At 45.0% G+C, this 14,119-nt stretch overlaps 1 protein-coding gene across 5 annotated transcripts in view; it reads left to right on the top strand.

Annotated features, from left to right (window-relative positions):
• KIR3DS1 (killer cell immunoglobulin-like receptor, three domains, short cytoplasmic tail, 1) overlaps positions 1 to 7,086 on the top strand; it is a 154,830-nt gene extending 147,744 nt beyond the window's left edge. For 3 of the 5 annotated variants that reach the window (XM_059876534.1, XM_024977987.2, XM_024977984.2), the window contains 6 exons: positions 695 to 994; positions 2,341 to 2,640; positions 2,898 to 2,948; positions 3,693 to 3,810; positions 4,567 to 4,619; positions 4,730 to 5,469. In XM_059876534.1, coding sequence (XP_059732517.1) covers positions 695 to 994; positions 2,341 to 2,640; positions 2,898 to 2,948; positions 3,693 to 3,810; positions 4,567 to 4,618 — 821 coding nt within the window. In that variant the 3' untranslated portion in view covers position 4,619; positions 4,730 to 5,469. 5 annotated transcript variants of the gene reach the window in all.
• Positions 7,087 to 14,119: the final 7,033 nt, after the last annotated feature.

Raw genomic sequence — 14,119 nt, 5'->3', positions numbered from 1 at the left:
AGGAAGGAGGAGCCTCCCTAGGCATGAGTTAGACAGGATGCTGCCACTGCCTACCAGCAGGGAGGATGGGGCACGACCCTGATCCAGCACCTGCCACCCGTTAGGGAGCTATAATCCCATTTGAAGGAGCTGGAGCCTCAGGGACAAGTCCCAGGAATGTCTCAGAGGCATGAGGTGGGGACACAGATGGGGAAATGTTCCCTTTTCTCCACCTCCACCCCAATGTCCTGCAGTCAGCGCCCACATTCTAGATGAGTGTGAAGGGAGCCAGGGTATGCATCCTCAGACCCACCCCAGCCCCCACCACACATATTAGGGATGGGATGAAGCTAAGAGCATGGTAACGCACTCCAGTATTCTCAACTGGAGAATCCCATGGGCAGAGGACCCTGGCTGGCTACAGTCCATGGAGTTGCACAGAGTCGGACTCAAGTGAAGTGACTGAGTAAACATGCATGAACCCGAGAGCAGATCCAACAGCTAAAGGGCTTAGAATGAGCACAGAGGAAGGGGAGGTCTTGAACAAAAAGAAACATGAGCCAAAACCCGAGAACAAGGCTAAAGAGAATGCAACAAAACACACAGGAAGGGTAGTTGGCTCCGCTGGTAAATGGGGAGGAGTTTTACACCTTCAGATGTCAGCGGAAGGGCCAAGGTGGGTGACTCACTGAAGCTCACAACCTTTTGTTCCTAGGTGTGTTCACAAAACCCTCCATCTCAGCCCACCCAGGGCCCCTCGTGCAGCAGGGACAGAATGTGACCCTCCGCTGTCACTCACTGGTGATGTTTGACAAGTTTATCCTGCACCATGAAAACAGCACAGGGCATTTCCAGAGACGTGGAGAGATGCTCACTGGTGGGTATGCCCCAGCTGACTTCTCCATTGGCCCCATGACTTTGGCGAGTGCCGGCACCTACAGATGCTACGGCTCTCTCAGAAGATCCCCCTATGAGTGGTCAGCCCCCAGCGACCCTGTGGACATCATGATCACAGGTGAGTGTGGCCATACGTCCCTTCTGCTCTCTGTGTCACAGAAGGTCTGGTGTCCAGTCCAGCATCAGTACTGGGAGAGAATGACAGGCGTGCAGAGACACTCACAAACTCAGGAGAGGGAACAAACCAGAGAGAGAGGAGGTGTGAACACGGAAGGGAAAAGAGAACAGAGTCCCTGCCGTGTACTAAGGAGAAGACACAGCCGGTGACAGACTGAAGGACCAAGAACATGAAAGAACGACCAATAGAGAAAAATGTACCAGAGCAGGGACCCAGGAAATTCCCCGCTCAGGCAGCCAACGATGGTTGGTTAAGGGGTTGGTTTCCCGCTTTCATGTCAGAGCTCCCTTCCTCTGTCAGCAGCACATTGTGGTACCAGACGCCCTTGCTGTCCAGCCCCTGGGTGATCGTGATGGAGGTTGACACCCTGACATTGCTCAGGGTCGCGGTTTAACGCGTCCTTCTGCACAAAGAGGCGGGGGGAGTGGTCCCTCCAACCATCCCCGCTAAACCATCCCTTCCAGCCCTTGGGGGTGGGCAGGGCAGCGCTGAACACGCCCTCAAGAAAGAGGTGGTCAAAGATTAATGAGATTCTGGCAATTTTCACTCCATAATCTCTTCTTCTGGGTCAATGCCATGTTTGCTGATGGTCCCCAGCAGTAGTTAGTAGTCTATTTAGTAGTAGTCTGCTTATTTCAAGAGAATGGCACATCTGGTTGATTTTTATAATTTATTTTATCTTATTTATGTTTGTTGAAGTCTAGTTGATTTCAGATGTTGTTAATTCCTGTTGTACAACAGAGTGATTCAGTTATTCATATACATATATTCTTTCTTTAAAAAAGAATATTAAATGACAATCCATTTTAAAAATTATTTATTTTTTAAAAGGATTTTAAATGACACTCCATTTTTAAAGTTATTTCTAAGTTTTCTTTTTTTATTTATTATTTTTTTAACTTTACAATATTGTATTGGTTTTGCCATATATCAACATGAATCCACCACAGGTATACATGTGTTCCCCACCCTGTAGCCTCCTCCCTCCTCCCTCCCCATACCATCCCTCTGGGTCGTCCCAGTGCACCAGCCCCAAGCATCCAGTATCGAGATTCGAACCTGGACTGGTGACTCGTTTCATATATGATATTATACATGTTTCAATGCCGTTCTCCCAAATCAACCCACCCTCTCTGTGCTGGGTACCCCTTACTGTGGGGCTTTCTCTCCTGGCAGTGGGCGGCCTTCTCATTGCAGTGCTGCTCTTGTTGCACACTTCAGGCTTTAGTCCTCTACTTAGGAGTAGAGTTACTTTGTGCTCTAAGATCAAGCTCTCCTCCTTCCAGGTCTGTCCAAAAAACCCTCTCTCTCAGCCCAAGGGGGCCCCATGGTGAGGTCAGGAGAGAACGTGACCTTGGTCTGCAGCTCCGAGAGTGCCTTTGACCAGTTCCATTTGCTCAGGGAGGGGGTGAACCTTGGACGCCATCTCGCTGGAGGGCAGAGCCCCCGCAGAGCACTCCAGGCAGAGTTCCCTCTGGGTCCTGGGACCCCAGCCCACAGCGGGGTCTACAGGTGTTACGGCTCTTTCACTCGCTCTCCCTACTCGTGGTCAAACTCCAGCGACCCACTGTTCCTGTCTGTCACAGGTGAGCAACCTCTTCCTGGCCCATGCTTTGTTGTTCCTGTTCAGACGCTATGTTGTCCAACCCTTTGCCACCCTGAGGCCTGCAGCACAACAGACTCCTCTGTCCTTCACTATCTCCTCCACATGGATCACAGCCTTGTAGTGGTGAAGGGGCCTTCGTACCTCAGTGAAGCTATGAGCCAGTCATGCAGGGCCACCCAAGCCTGACGGATCATAGTGAAGAGTTACTGTTCACCCCTTCTGGCTTTTTTCTCTAAGGATCCACGACAAGTACTTGCCCATCAATCATGGATCCACACACCACAGAAGGTAAGCAAGACGGTCTCCTATCTCAGCAAATTTCTGAGAAGACAGAGGGTCCCTGTGTGAGTGTTCATTCTACCACCTCCCAGTTGTGACTTTGGGCTCCTCAACATCCCTGTCATGTCAGCATTTGAGATCATGGTCTGTATTAGAACCAGAGAGGGCATTGAGTTTCTCATTCTCTGGGACTGGGAATTTCTAAAGTGAACAAAGCGAGACCAAGTGATTTGACCCCATGCTTAAGGGAGATGCTTACCCTCCCTCCACCAGTATCTTTGGGGAAGGATGCAGGGGACAAGGGGAGAGTTTTAGGGAGCACCTTCAATATGTGCTATTCCTCTGTTAGTGTTTTATGAACTAAACATTCCACAGTTCAGAAATAGAAGTGTCATGTCTTCTTGAGGATTCCATTCCAGGTATATGTGGATGGAGGGGGAAATATAGGGAGGATTAAAGCAGTCCCCATTCATGCAAAATCACCATGCCTTGTCACATGGGGCAGCAGAGATAAACTGCATTGGTGCCTGGGGGACCTGGTTTCAGACCGCTGCTGGGCTTCCATGGCCTCTTTACTTCATCCACTGCTAGCATCTCTCCTGGATGCTGTGGTACCTCCTGGGAAGTGGAGACCATACTGATCAGGTTGAGAGCTGCTGACACACTTTGACACAAGGATACAATAACTCCTGTGTGTAGGGGCAGGGTGGATGCAACGAATAACCAGACCTTCTTCCCTTTGATCGTTGGCAGAAGCACGGCTTCCTCAAGGCCACTCCAGCCAGCTGCACCTTCTCCTTAGGCTCTCCGTAGCCTTCATCTATACCAGCATCTTCCTCGCTGTTCTTGTCTGTCACTGGTTACCCATAAAGTAAGTATGAAGAGCCAAGCTGTCACTGGTGTTCTCCCACAATCATAAGTCTGAAGGAGGGAAGCACAGTGTCATCTGACACAGGGGGAGGTGGGCTCATAGCAGAGAATGGCGTTTTCGCTTCCTGTAGGTTAAAAAGTGATTTCCATTGTTGTACTCCCTGAATGAATATATTCCAGAGACCCATGGAACCCTGTTCTTTTTATGAAAATATGTGTTAATTTATTCTTAGCTGAATCAGGTCTCAGCTGCAGCATGAGGGATCCTCACTGCTGTGCTGGGGTGCAGTTCAAGGCTCCAGAGCTCGTGGGCTCAGCAGTTGCAGCATTGAGGATAGTTGCTTCAAGGCATGTGGGATCTCAGTTCTCCCACCTAGGATAGAACCCATACTCTCTGCACTGGAAGGTTGACCCTTTATCCCTGGGTCCCCAGGAACATTCCAAGGCCTGTTCTGCCCTTCAACCACAGCCATCCATTCTTCTCCCCTTTATGATCTCGGGAATCTGCTGATACGCATTAGACGATGGTCCATAACAGAATATGTAGGATGGACTTCTTGGGTTTCAACAGATTCCTGAGAGAGTCTGTCAGTGGCTGGGCTTGTATAGGGGATTTTTTTTTAATTTAGTGGAGTAGACAGACTCAGCAACCTGGGGCACACCCCTGCTTTTTTTGGCTTTGATGTCTCCACCAAAGATATGGAGGTCTAGAAGAATCGCCCCCACCCCAAGAGCCTTGACTCTCTTCCATTCGCAGATGTTGCCATCATGGAAGGAGAGCCCAAAGAAGACAGAACAGTGAATGGTGAGGTGAGTCCTTCCACCCAAACCCTTGCCATAGCCTGAGCCCCTCCAATGCCCAATGCCCCAGCCTTCGAAGATCACATTTCATTCCATCATTCACATCTCCTTCCTCTCAGGACCCATCAGCAGAGGATGTGATATTCACCCACTTGAACCACAGGACCCTCTCTGAGACAGTGTTCACTCCTGAGCCTCATGCACCTCTCTGCCGAGACTACTATCTATGAGGAATTCGATGCAAACCAAGACCATGCTGACCCTGACCTGGCCCCATCATTTGAGCACACAGAATGTTAAAAATTGAAGAGCTACATCTCTTTTTAAAGGGGTTCCTCCATGGGCACTCCTTCTCCTCCTCCAAAGCAGCCCTGCAGCTCTGAGGAGAACAGTGGAGTAAAACAATTATAGGATAGTCTCCAAAAATCCCACCACCTCTTAGTAATCCCCTGGGTATTCTAATAGTCTGTTTTAACTATGTAACCTTTTGGGAGAAGTTATTCTAATCAATTGCACATACTGGGTAGCTTACCATGATCATCCTACTTTTTCAAAAATTCCAGTAAAGCATAACAATTTGCAAGTTGAGTCTTCAAATTATTCAGTTTAAAATAAAATAAAGCCAATTTTAAAAAACCTCTGTTCAGTAATAGCTTACAAAAATGAACTTGTTTACAAGACAGAAACAGACTTGTAGACTTAGAGAACAAACTTAGAGTTACAGAGGGGAAGGATGAGGGGAGAGAGAGATTGGAAGTTTAAGATTGACATGTGCAGACTGCTATATTTAAAACAAAATGCCTTCCATGAAACAATAACAAAAGCAATGCAAGTTGGCCAAATAAAAAGATGAAGTATATTCTGTTTGAGATATCCAGTGTGGTGCCTCTTGCCACACGAGACTGTGTGTTTGCATGCTAAGTCATTTCAGTCATGTCCGACTCATGGCGGACCCATGACATTGTGTAGCTCTTTAGGCGCCTAGGTGCATGGGATTCTCCAGGCAAGAATCCTGGAGTGAGTTGCCATTCCCTTCTCAAGGGGATCTTCTTGACCCAGAGATCAAACCCACGTCTCTCATATCTCTTGCATTGGCAGGCGGATTCTTTACCACTGAGCCATCGGGGAAGGCCCCTCGGCCTTTTCCCAGCCGTGTGCACTGAGGATGCTGGGGTTCCAGGGGTAGAAACAAGACAACAAGATGCCCCTAGTCTGGATCTGCACTGGCCGATAAAGTACTTACCCAGCCACGAGGTACAGACAATGACTCTACGAAGTAAAGCATTCAGTTCTTCAGTCACACCCACATTTCAAGTGCTCAGGAGCATCATGTGGCCAGGTGCCATGGTGCTGGACAGAGCAGATGTTTTAAAAGGCCCTCATCACAGATAATACTACTGGACATTCCACGCCAGATCACTGAGGGCTGCAGAGAGAACACCTGCCCCAGCGAGGCTTTGCACATGTTGTGTTAATCCATCGATATTCACATGTTTAGTCTTTTTTGCTTCTTTTCTCCAAAGCCAAGGATTTGAGAATCTTGTGCCTTTTAAGTTATCAACTGTTGGCAAAATGTGGCTTGGCTCAACGTGGCTTGGCTCAACCAAGCAGAGGGCTGAAGAGGATAACACCATGAGGACCCCGGTGTGAACTGAGTGGCAAATGGGATGAAAATCAAGCTCCACGGAGCCTTAGTTGCTCACTGAGCTCTCTGTGTGTGATGTCTCTCCTGGCTTAGAACTAAACCACCCAAGAACTCTTTTACCAAGAAATATCAGGATCGCTTAAAGTGAAGACATTCTGGGGCTCCTGTGTTGCTACTGTCACTGTTTCCATGTTTCCCCTAATTATCCATTGGTTTTTTTTCCCCCCCCCTTTTTTTTCCTTGCCTCTAGGTGAGGGACCAAAGTCATGATCTTCATTTTTCTGAATGTTCACAGTGTAGATTTGAACCCCAGTTGTTCTCAGATTACTTCTTTAAAAAAAAAAAAATTGAATGTTAGCATTTGATGCCTTCATTCTGCAGAATCTGAGTTCTTCAACCACACACAGAAGATGGGTGTACCTGGGTCATGGGTGTATTTCTGCTGTGTGGCACCAATGCCTGGTACACAGTAGGTGCTCTGCAATAATTTATGAACTGACTGAAGATGAGAAGTAAATTCCATTTCTGGAGGGGACTGGGAAAATAAAGTTCTGAGTCTTATTTGGAGCCAGGCTGTCACAGCTGACTCAGGACGAGAAACTGGGTCCCACCCTCTGGAGCAGGGGGTCAGACCAGGCAGAAAGAGAAAGAGTTGAGACCTGAGGTCTGGGCTGAGATGCCTCTTGAGCCCTGCCTGGAGACATCAGAGCCAGGTCCACGGAGGGCCTGCCCCCTGCTGTGAGTCCACAGCCGTGGGAACTCTGAAGGGTGGCGGCAGGCCTCCAGGGACCACATCCTGTTTGTCCTCTAGGGCCCCGTGGTCTCCTCATCTGTACAGTGTGGGGGCGGCGGTGGCTGGGCGCTCAGAGCTGCAGACATGCCTTCCGTCCTCTCTGAGCTTCTCCTCCTTGGCCAGATGTGCAGGGCAGGGAGAGGACTGCAGGAGGGCACAGGACGCCCACCCTGCCCCCACTTCACGGGAACTTCAGGGCTCAGACAGCTTAAGGGGCCAGGGATCCTGATGGGGAGAGAATCAGCCCAAGCTTTCAGTGGCAAATCTCTCACTTGCAGGGCTGAGTCTGGGCGAGAGGCCCAGAACCTTGCAGTTGGGTCCTCCCGGGTCTCCTGGGACCCATATGTCACTTGAGTCATGGGAAGTTGGTAGGGGGCAAGGTGGGAGACCTGAGATTCTAGAGTGATGCTGGTGAAACCTGGAAGGGCTCCTGAGATGAGCTGGGGAGTGAGGGGTGGGGAGATTCTGGGACTCAGCCTCTGACTTCCTTCCAGGGCCTTCCACAAACTCACCATCTGGGTTCAGGCTCTTTGGGGCAGCTCAGGGTGCCCATGTGAATACACCCTAGGCAGAGTTGGAATGTGAGAGTGAGTACACAGACCATCAGGGAGTATGCTGCAGTTGGCATGCACTATTTGGAGAAGGAAATGGCAACGCACTCTAGTATTCTTGCCTGGAAAATCCCATGAACATTGGAGCCTGCCAGCCTACAGCGCATAGGGTTGCAAACAGTTGGACACGACTGAGTGACTTCATTTTCTTTCATTTTGTTTTAAAATTTATTTATTTCACTGGTTCCATTTTTTAATCTCATCATATACATATTTTATTGAAGTGTAGTTGACTTACAATGTTTCAGGTGCACAGCAAGGTGATTTTCAGTTATACAAACATGCATACATAATTTTTCAGATTATTCTCCTTTTTAGGTTATTACAAGATATTGCATATAGTTCCTGTGCTATATAGTAAATCTTTGTTGCTTGTTGCATATCTTTATTGTTTTATTAGAAATCTAGCATTGTATTCATACTTCTATTTTTAAATCTATGGTATATGCCACATCAGTGTTATGCTACACTGAGAGTGAAAGCATGATGCCAAAATCCCACCATGTCCATGATAAAAGTAAATGGAAAACAATGGCAATGTTAATTGTGGGAGGAAATATTGAATCACATTATGTTACTGGTGGGCTTTCCTGGTGACTCAGATGATAAAGAATATGCCTGCAGCATAGGAGACCTGAGTCGATCCTTGAGTTGGGAAGATCTCCTGAAGCAGGAAATGGCAACCCACCTCAGCATTCTTGCCTGGAGAACCCCCATGGAAAGAGGAGTCTGGTGGGTTGCAGCCCATGGGATCACAAAGAGTCAGACACGGCTGAGGGACTATTCTCAAGGCTCTGAACTTAAAAGGTATAACACTTTCCCATTCATATAGAGATAAAAAGTGGCAGAACAGACAGACCTTTTGTCTTGTCAGGGGTTTAAAGGGACATTATGACCAGACCTGCATGGATAGCTTCAAGAAAAAAGAATTCCAGAAATAAAAAATTTCCCCAGTGGAGGGGACATAACTATAGCTATGGCTGATCCATGTTGATGTATGGCAGAAACTAACAATATTGTAGTTGTCCTTAAACTAAAAATAAATAAATTAGGGGGAAAAAAAAGCTTGCAACAGGGCTTCTCTAGTGGTCCAGTGGTTGGGAAATGCTTGTCAATGTGGGGGACACAGGCCCAATCCCGGGACTGGGAAGACTCCCCATGCCGCGGGGTAGTTAAGTCCGTGGGCCACAAGCCCATGTGCCTAGAGCAGGTGCTCCACAACAAGAGAAGCCACGGTGGTGAGAGATCCTGAACCACAGAAAAGGGCAGCCCCCTTCCTACAACTAGAGAAAGCCTGTGCACAGCAACGAAGAGCCAGCACAGCCATTAATTAGTTAATTAAAACACTGCAACAACCAGCCACACCTCCTCCTCTTTTAGTGTGTGTGTGTGTGTGTAAGTGTGAAAGTGTGAGTTCACATGTGGGTGTTTAATCTGTATTCTTCTCTCTTCTCCTTGGAATTTTCTTCCACATGGGCTAGGGTTATTTTACATTCAGTAAACACTGTTGGACCATCCCTCTCACTCCCCCAAAAGCCCATCTGCCTCAGATAAGACGATTCTTTGGGGCAGAAGTTCGCCATACCTTGGTCTGCTGGCTTTCCAAATAAAGTCACTATTCCTTTCCTGAAGACCTCATCACTCTGTTCCTTGACAAGCAACATGAGGTTGGAATCAGAGCACATCCATGAGACATTAGCAGAGGTGTCATTCATTTTAGCCAAAAATCCATAGACATCACTCTCACAGGTGATATCTGTGGTTTAAAAGAAGATATGCAGATGGCCAATAGGCATATGAAAAGATGCTCAGCATTGCTCATTAGTAGAGAAAGGCAAATCGACACTGCAAGGAGGTACCACCTCATACCAATCAGAATGGCCATCATTAGACAGTTGATGAATAACATGCCGGAGAGGGTGTGGAGAAGAGGGAAACCCTCTTACACTGTTGGGGGAGTGGAAACTGGTGCAGTCACCATGGAAAACAGTATGGAAGTTCCTCAAAAAACCAAAAACAGAGTTTCCATATGATCCAACAATTCCAATCCCGAGCATATATCTGTAAAAAAAACTATTCTTTTGAAAAGGATAAGAAAGCTGTGGTACATATACACAATGGAGTATTACTCAGCCATTAAAAAGAATACATTTGAATCAGTTCTAATGAGATGGATAAAACTGGAACCTATTATACAGAGTGAAGTAAGCCAGAAAGAAAAACACCAATACAGTATACTAACACATATATATGGAATTTAGAAAGATGGTAACAATAACCCTGTGTACGAGACAGCAAAAGAGACACCGATGTATAGATCAGTCCTATGGACTCTGTGGGAGAGGGAGAGGGTGGGGAGATTTAGGAGAATAGCATTGAAACATGTATAATATCATGTATGAAACGAGTCGCCAGTCCAGGTTCGATGCACGGTACTGGATGCTTGGGGCTGGTGCACTGGGACCACCCAGAGGGAGGGTAGGGGAGGGAGGAGGGAGGAGGGTTCAGGATGGGGAACGCGGGTATACCTGTGGCGGATTCATTTCCATATTTGGCAAAACTAATACAATTATGTAAAGTTTAAAAATAAAATAAAATTTAAAAAAAAAGAAAAGAAGAGATTCATACACCCATATGTTCGTAGCAGCAAAACTTATGATAGCCAAGACATGGGAACAGCCTAATTGTCCATTGAGAAATGAATGGATAAAGAAGATGTATATGCTTATATACACAGAGAATGGAATACCATTCAGACGTTTAAAAAATGAAATACTTCTTCTTTTCCAATTTGGATTCCTTTTATTTCTTTTTCTGCTCTGATTGCTGTGGCCAAAACTTCCAAAAGTATGTTGAATAGTAATGGTGAAAGTAGGCACCCTTGTCTTGTTCCTGACTTTAGAGGAAATGCTTTCAATTTTCACCATTGAGGATAATGTTTGCTGTGGGTTTGTCATGTATAGCTTTTATTATGTTGAGGTATGTTCCTTCTATTCCTGCTTTCGGGAGAGTTCTTATCATAAATGGATGTTGAATTTTGTCAAAGGCTTTCTCTGCATCTATTGAGATAATCATATGGTTTTTGTTTTTCAATTTGTTAATGTGGTGTATAACATTGATTGATTTATGGATATTGAAGAATCCATGCATCCCTGGGATAAAGCCCACTTGGTCATGGTGTATGATCTTTTTAATGTATTGTTGGATTCTGATTGCTAGAATTTTGTTAAGGATTTTTGCATCTATGTTCATCAGTGGTATTGGCCTGTAGTTTTCTTTCTCCAAAGAAGACATACAGATGGCTAACAAACACATGAAAAGATGCTCAACATCACTCATTATCAGAGAAATGCAAATCAAAACCACTATGAGGTACCATTTCACGCCAGTCAGAATGGCTGCAATCCAAAAGTCTACAAGCAATAAATGCTGGAGAGGGTGTGGAGAAAAGGGAACCCTCTTACACTGTTGGTGGGAATGCAAACTAGTACAGCCACTATGGAGAACAGTGTGGAGATTCCTTAAAAAACTGGAAATAGAACTGCCTTATGATCCAGCAATCCCACTGCTGGGCATACACACTGAGGAAACCAGAAGGGAAAGAGACACGTGTACCCCAATGTTCATCGCAGCACTGTTTATAATAGCCAGGACATGGAAGCAACCTAGATGCCCATCAGCAGATGAATGGATAAGAAAGCAGTGGTACATATACACAATGGAGTATTACTCAGCCATTAAAAAGAATACATTTGAATCAGTTCTAATGAGATGGATAAAACTGGAACCTATTATACAGAGTGAAGTAAGCCAGAAAGAAAAACACCAATACAGTATACTAACACATATATATGGAATTTAGAAAGATGGTAACAATAACCCTGTGTACGAGACAGCAAAAGAGACACCGATGTATAGATCAGTCCTATGGACTCTGTGGGAGAGGGAGAGGGTGGGGAGATTTGGGAGAATAGCATTGAAACATGTATAATATCATGTATGAAATGAGTCGCCAGTCCAGGTTCGATGCATGGTACTGGATGCTTGGGGCTGGTGCACTGGGACGACCCAGAGGGAGGGTAGGGGAGGGAGGAGAGAGGAGGGTTCAGGATGGGGAACGCGGGTATACCTGTGGCGGATTCATTTAGATATTTGGCAAAACTAATACAATTATGTAAAGTTTAAAAATAAAATAAAATGTAAAAAAAAAAGAAATAATGTCATTTGTAGCAGCATGGATGAACCTGGAGATTAACATATTAAGTGAAGAAGACAGAAAGAGAAAGACAATTTTCATGTGATATCACCCATATGTGGAATCTAAAAGGAACATATAAATGAAACAGGAACAGACTCACAGACATAGAGAACAGGCTTGTGGTTGCCAAGGAGGGAAGAACTGGAAGCTTGGGATTAGCAGATGAAATTTATTTATACATAAAATGAGTAAAGCGTGCTGCTGCTGCTAAGTCACTTCAGTCGTGTCTGACTCTGTGCGACCCCATAGATGGCAGCCCACCAGGCTCCCCCATCCCTGGGATTCTCCAGGCAAGAACACTGGAGTGGGTTGCCATTTCCTTCTCCAACGCATGAAAGTGAAAAGTGAAAGTGAAGTCACTTAGTCGTGTCCGACTCTATCGACCCCCTGGACTACAGCCCACCAGGCTCCTCCGTCCAAGGGATTTTCCAGGCAAAAGTACTGGAGTGGGGTGCCATTGCCTTCTCCGGAGTAAAGCATGAGCACAAATTAAAATAAATATATTAAAAAAAAATAAAAATAAAACCTACCTTTAAATATGAAAAAAAAAGAATGAGGTCCTACAGTATGGCACAGGGAATTCTATCCAGTATCTTGCCACAAATCATAATGGAAAAGAATATAAATGTCGAGCTGAATCAATTTGCTGTACAAATACTGTAAAGAAATTAGCCTCCAATTAAATACATTTATATTTAAAATAATAATAAAAATAATAAAATTAAATTTTTTAATTTTTAAAAAGTTCTGGTTTATATATCTGCAATGAAAGTAAAAATGCACAAACTGAAATGACAAAGAATACAGATCGATTCTGAAAAATGATATTAAGTAAATAAAAGGAAATTTTAAGAAGGGTGACTGTACTCTTACTCCATTACATAAGTAATGATCAAGGGGAGACCAGATTTATTACTTGCGAAGCATCACTAATCTTAACGACCCCCAACCCCAGCAAAATGGTGTGGAATCGCTGCCCTTACTGAGGTTCTTTCCTGTCTATGAACAACAGCTGAACTGGGTGTATGTCTGCCCTTGGAGTCCTGAAACAGCTGGGCCATTTTGCCCCAGTTTGGAGTTGATTGTTGTGGACACGCCCCTTACTCAAGCCTTCTGCAGCTTGGAAGTTTCTACTTGACATATTTTGTTTTCATCTGAGTATCTAGGAAGCAAGGTGGTCCACCTTTTCAGGCAGAACAAATCCCCCTCCAAAAATATACTACAGTCATCTTTACACACATTATCTTTGTGTACATGTGTGGTCCTTGGATTGGAAAGGGACGAAGAGAGAGAGAGAGACAGAGAGAGTGTTGTGTGTGCAAAGTTTCCACTCACAGTCACGAAATAATTTCAGATGAGGAAGAGTCAGAGAAATACAAATATCACATGATATCATTTATTTGTGACATCTAGAAAAATGAACTTATTTACAAAACAGACTTACAGAGAATGAAGTTATGGTTACCAGAGGGGATAGTGTCAGGGGGAGGTTAAATTGGAAGTTTGGGACTGACATATACATACAGCTGTATTAAAATGGATGGTATGGGGAGGGAGGAGGGAGGAGGTTCAGGATGGGGAACACATGTATACCTGTGGCGGATTCATTTTGATATATGGCAAAACCAATACAATATTGTAAAGTTAAAAAATAAAATAAAAAGATAAAGAAGATCTTCAACATAAAAAAAAAAGGATGAGCAAGAAGGACCTACTGTATAAAACAGAGAATTCTACTTAATATTCTGTAACTACCTAAGTGGGAAAAGAATTTGAGAAGCAATAGATGCTTGTATATGTATAACTGAATCACTTTGTCGTACACCTGAAACTAATAGTTAGTTTCTTAATCACATGTATTACAATATACTTTCAAAGAGCCATATATGCATGTCTGGGCCTCTCATAAGAATGCAGACACAAAGTCTCTATTAATGAGTCTTTAATTGCCAACCTGCACTGAGCCTGAAATATGATGTGGGTACATGTGATTTCTCTTCTACAAAGACTTAAGGTTAATCAGGTTTATCATGAGCTTGGGAAAAGCATCCTGCATGATATACACTGAATCACCGTTACTACTTCCTAAAAGCAGCAAGATCTGTTCTAATAGTCTTAGGCTGATAGTGTGTCAGTTCAGTTCAGTTCAGTTCAGTTGCTCAGTCGTGTCCGAATCTTTGCAACCCCATGAATCGCAGCACG

This window comes from Bos taurus, chromosome 18 (assembly GCF_002263795.3).
Source record: "Bos taurus isolate L1 Dominette 01449 registration number 42190680 breed Hereford chromosome 18, ARS-UCD2.0, whole genome shotgun sequence".
Lineage (NCBI taxonomy): Eukaryota > Metazoa > Chordata > Mammalia > Artiodactyla > Bovidae > Bos > Bos taurus.
Note: the sequence above shows the minus strand (reverse complement) of the source record. Positions and strands in the feature narration are given on the sequence as shown.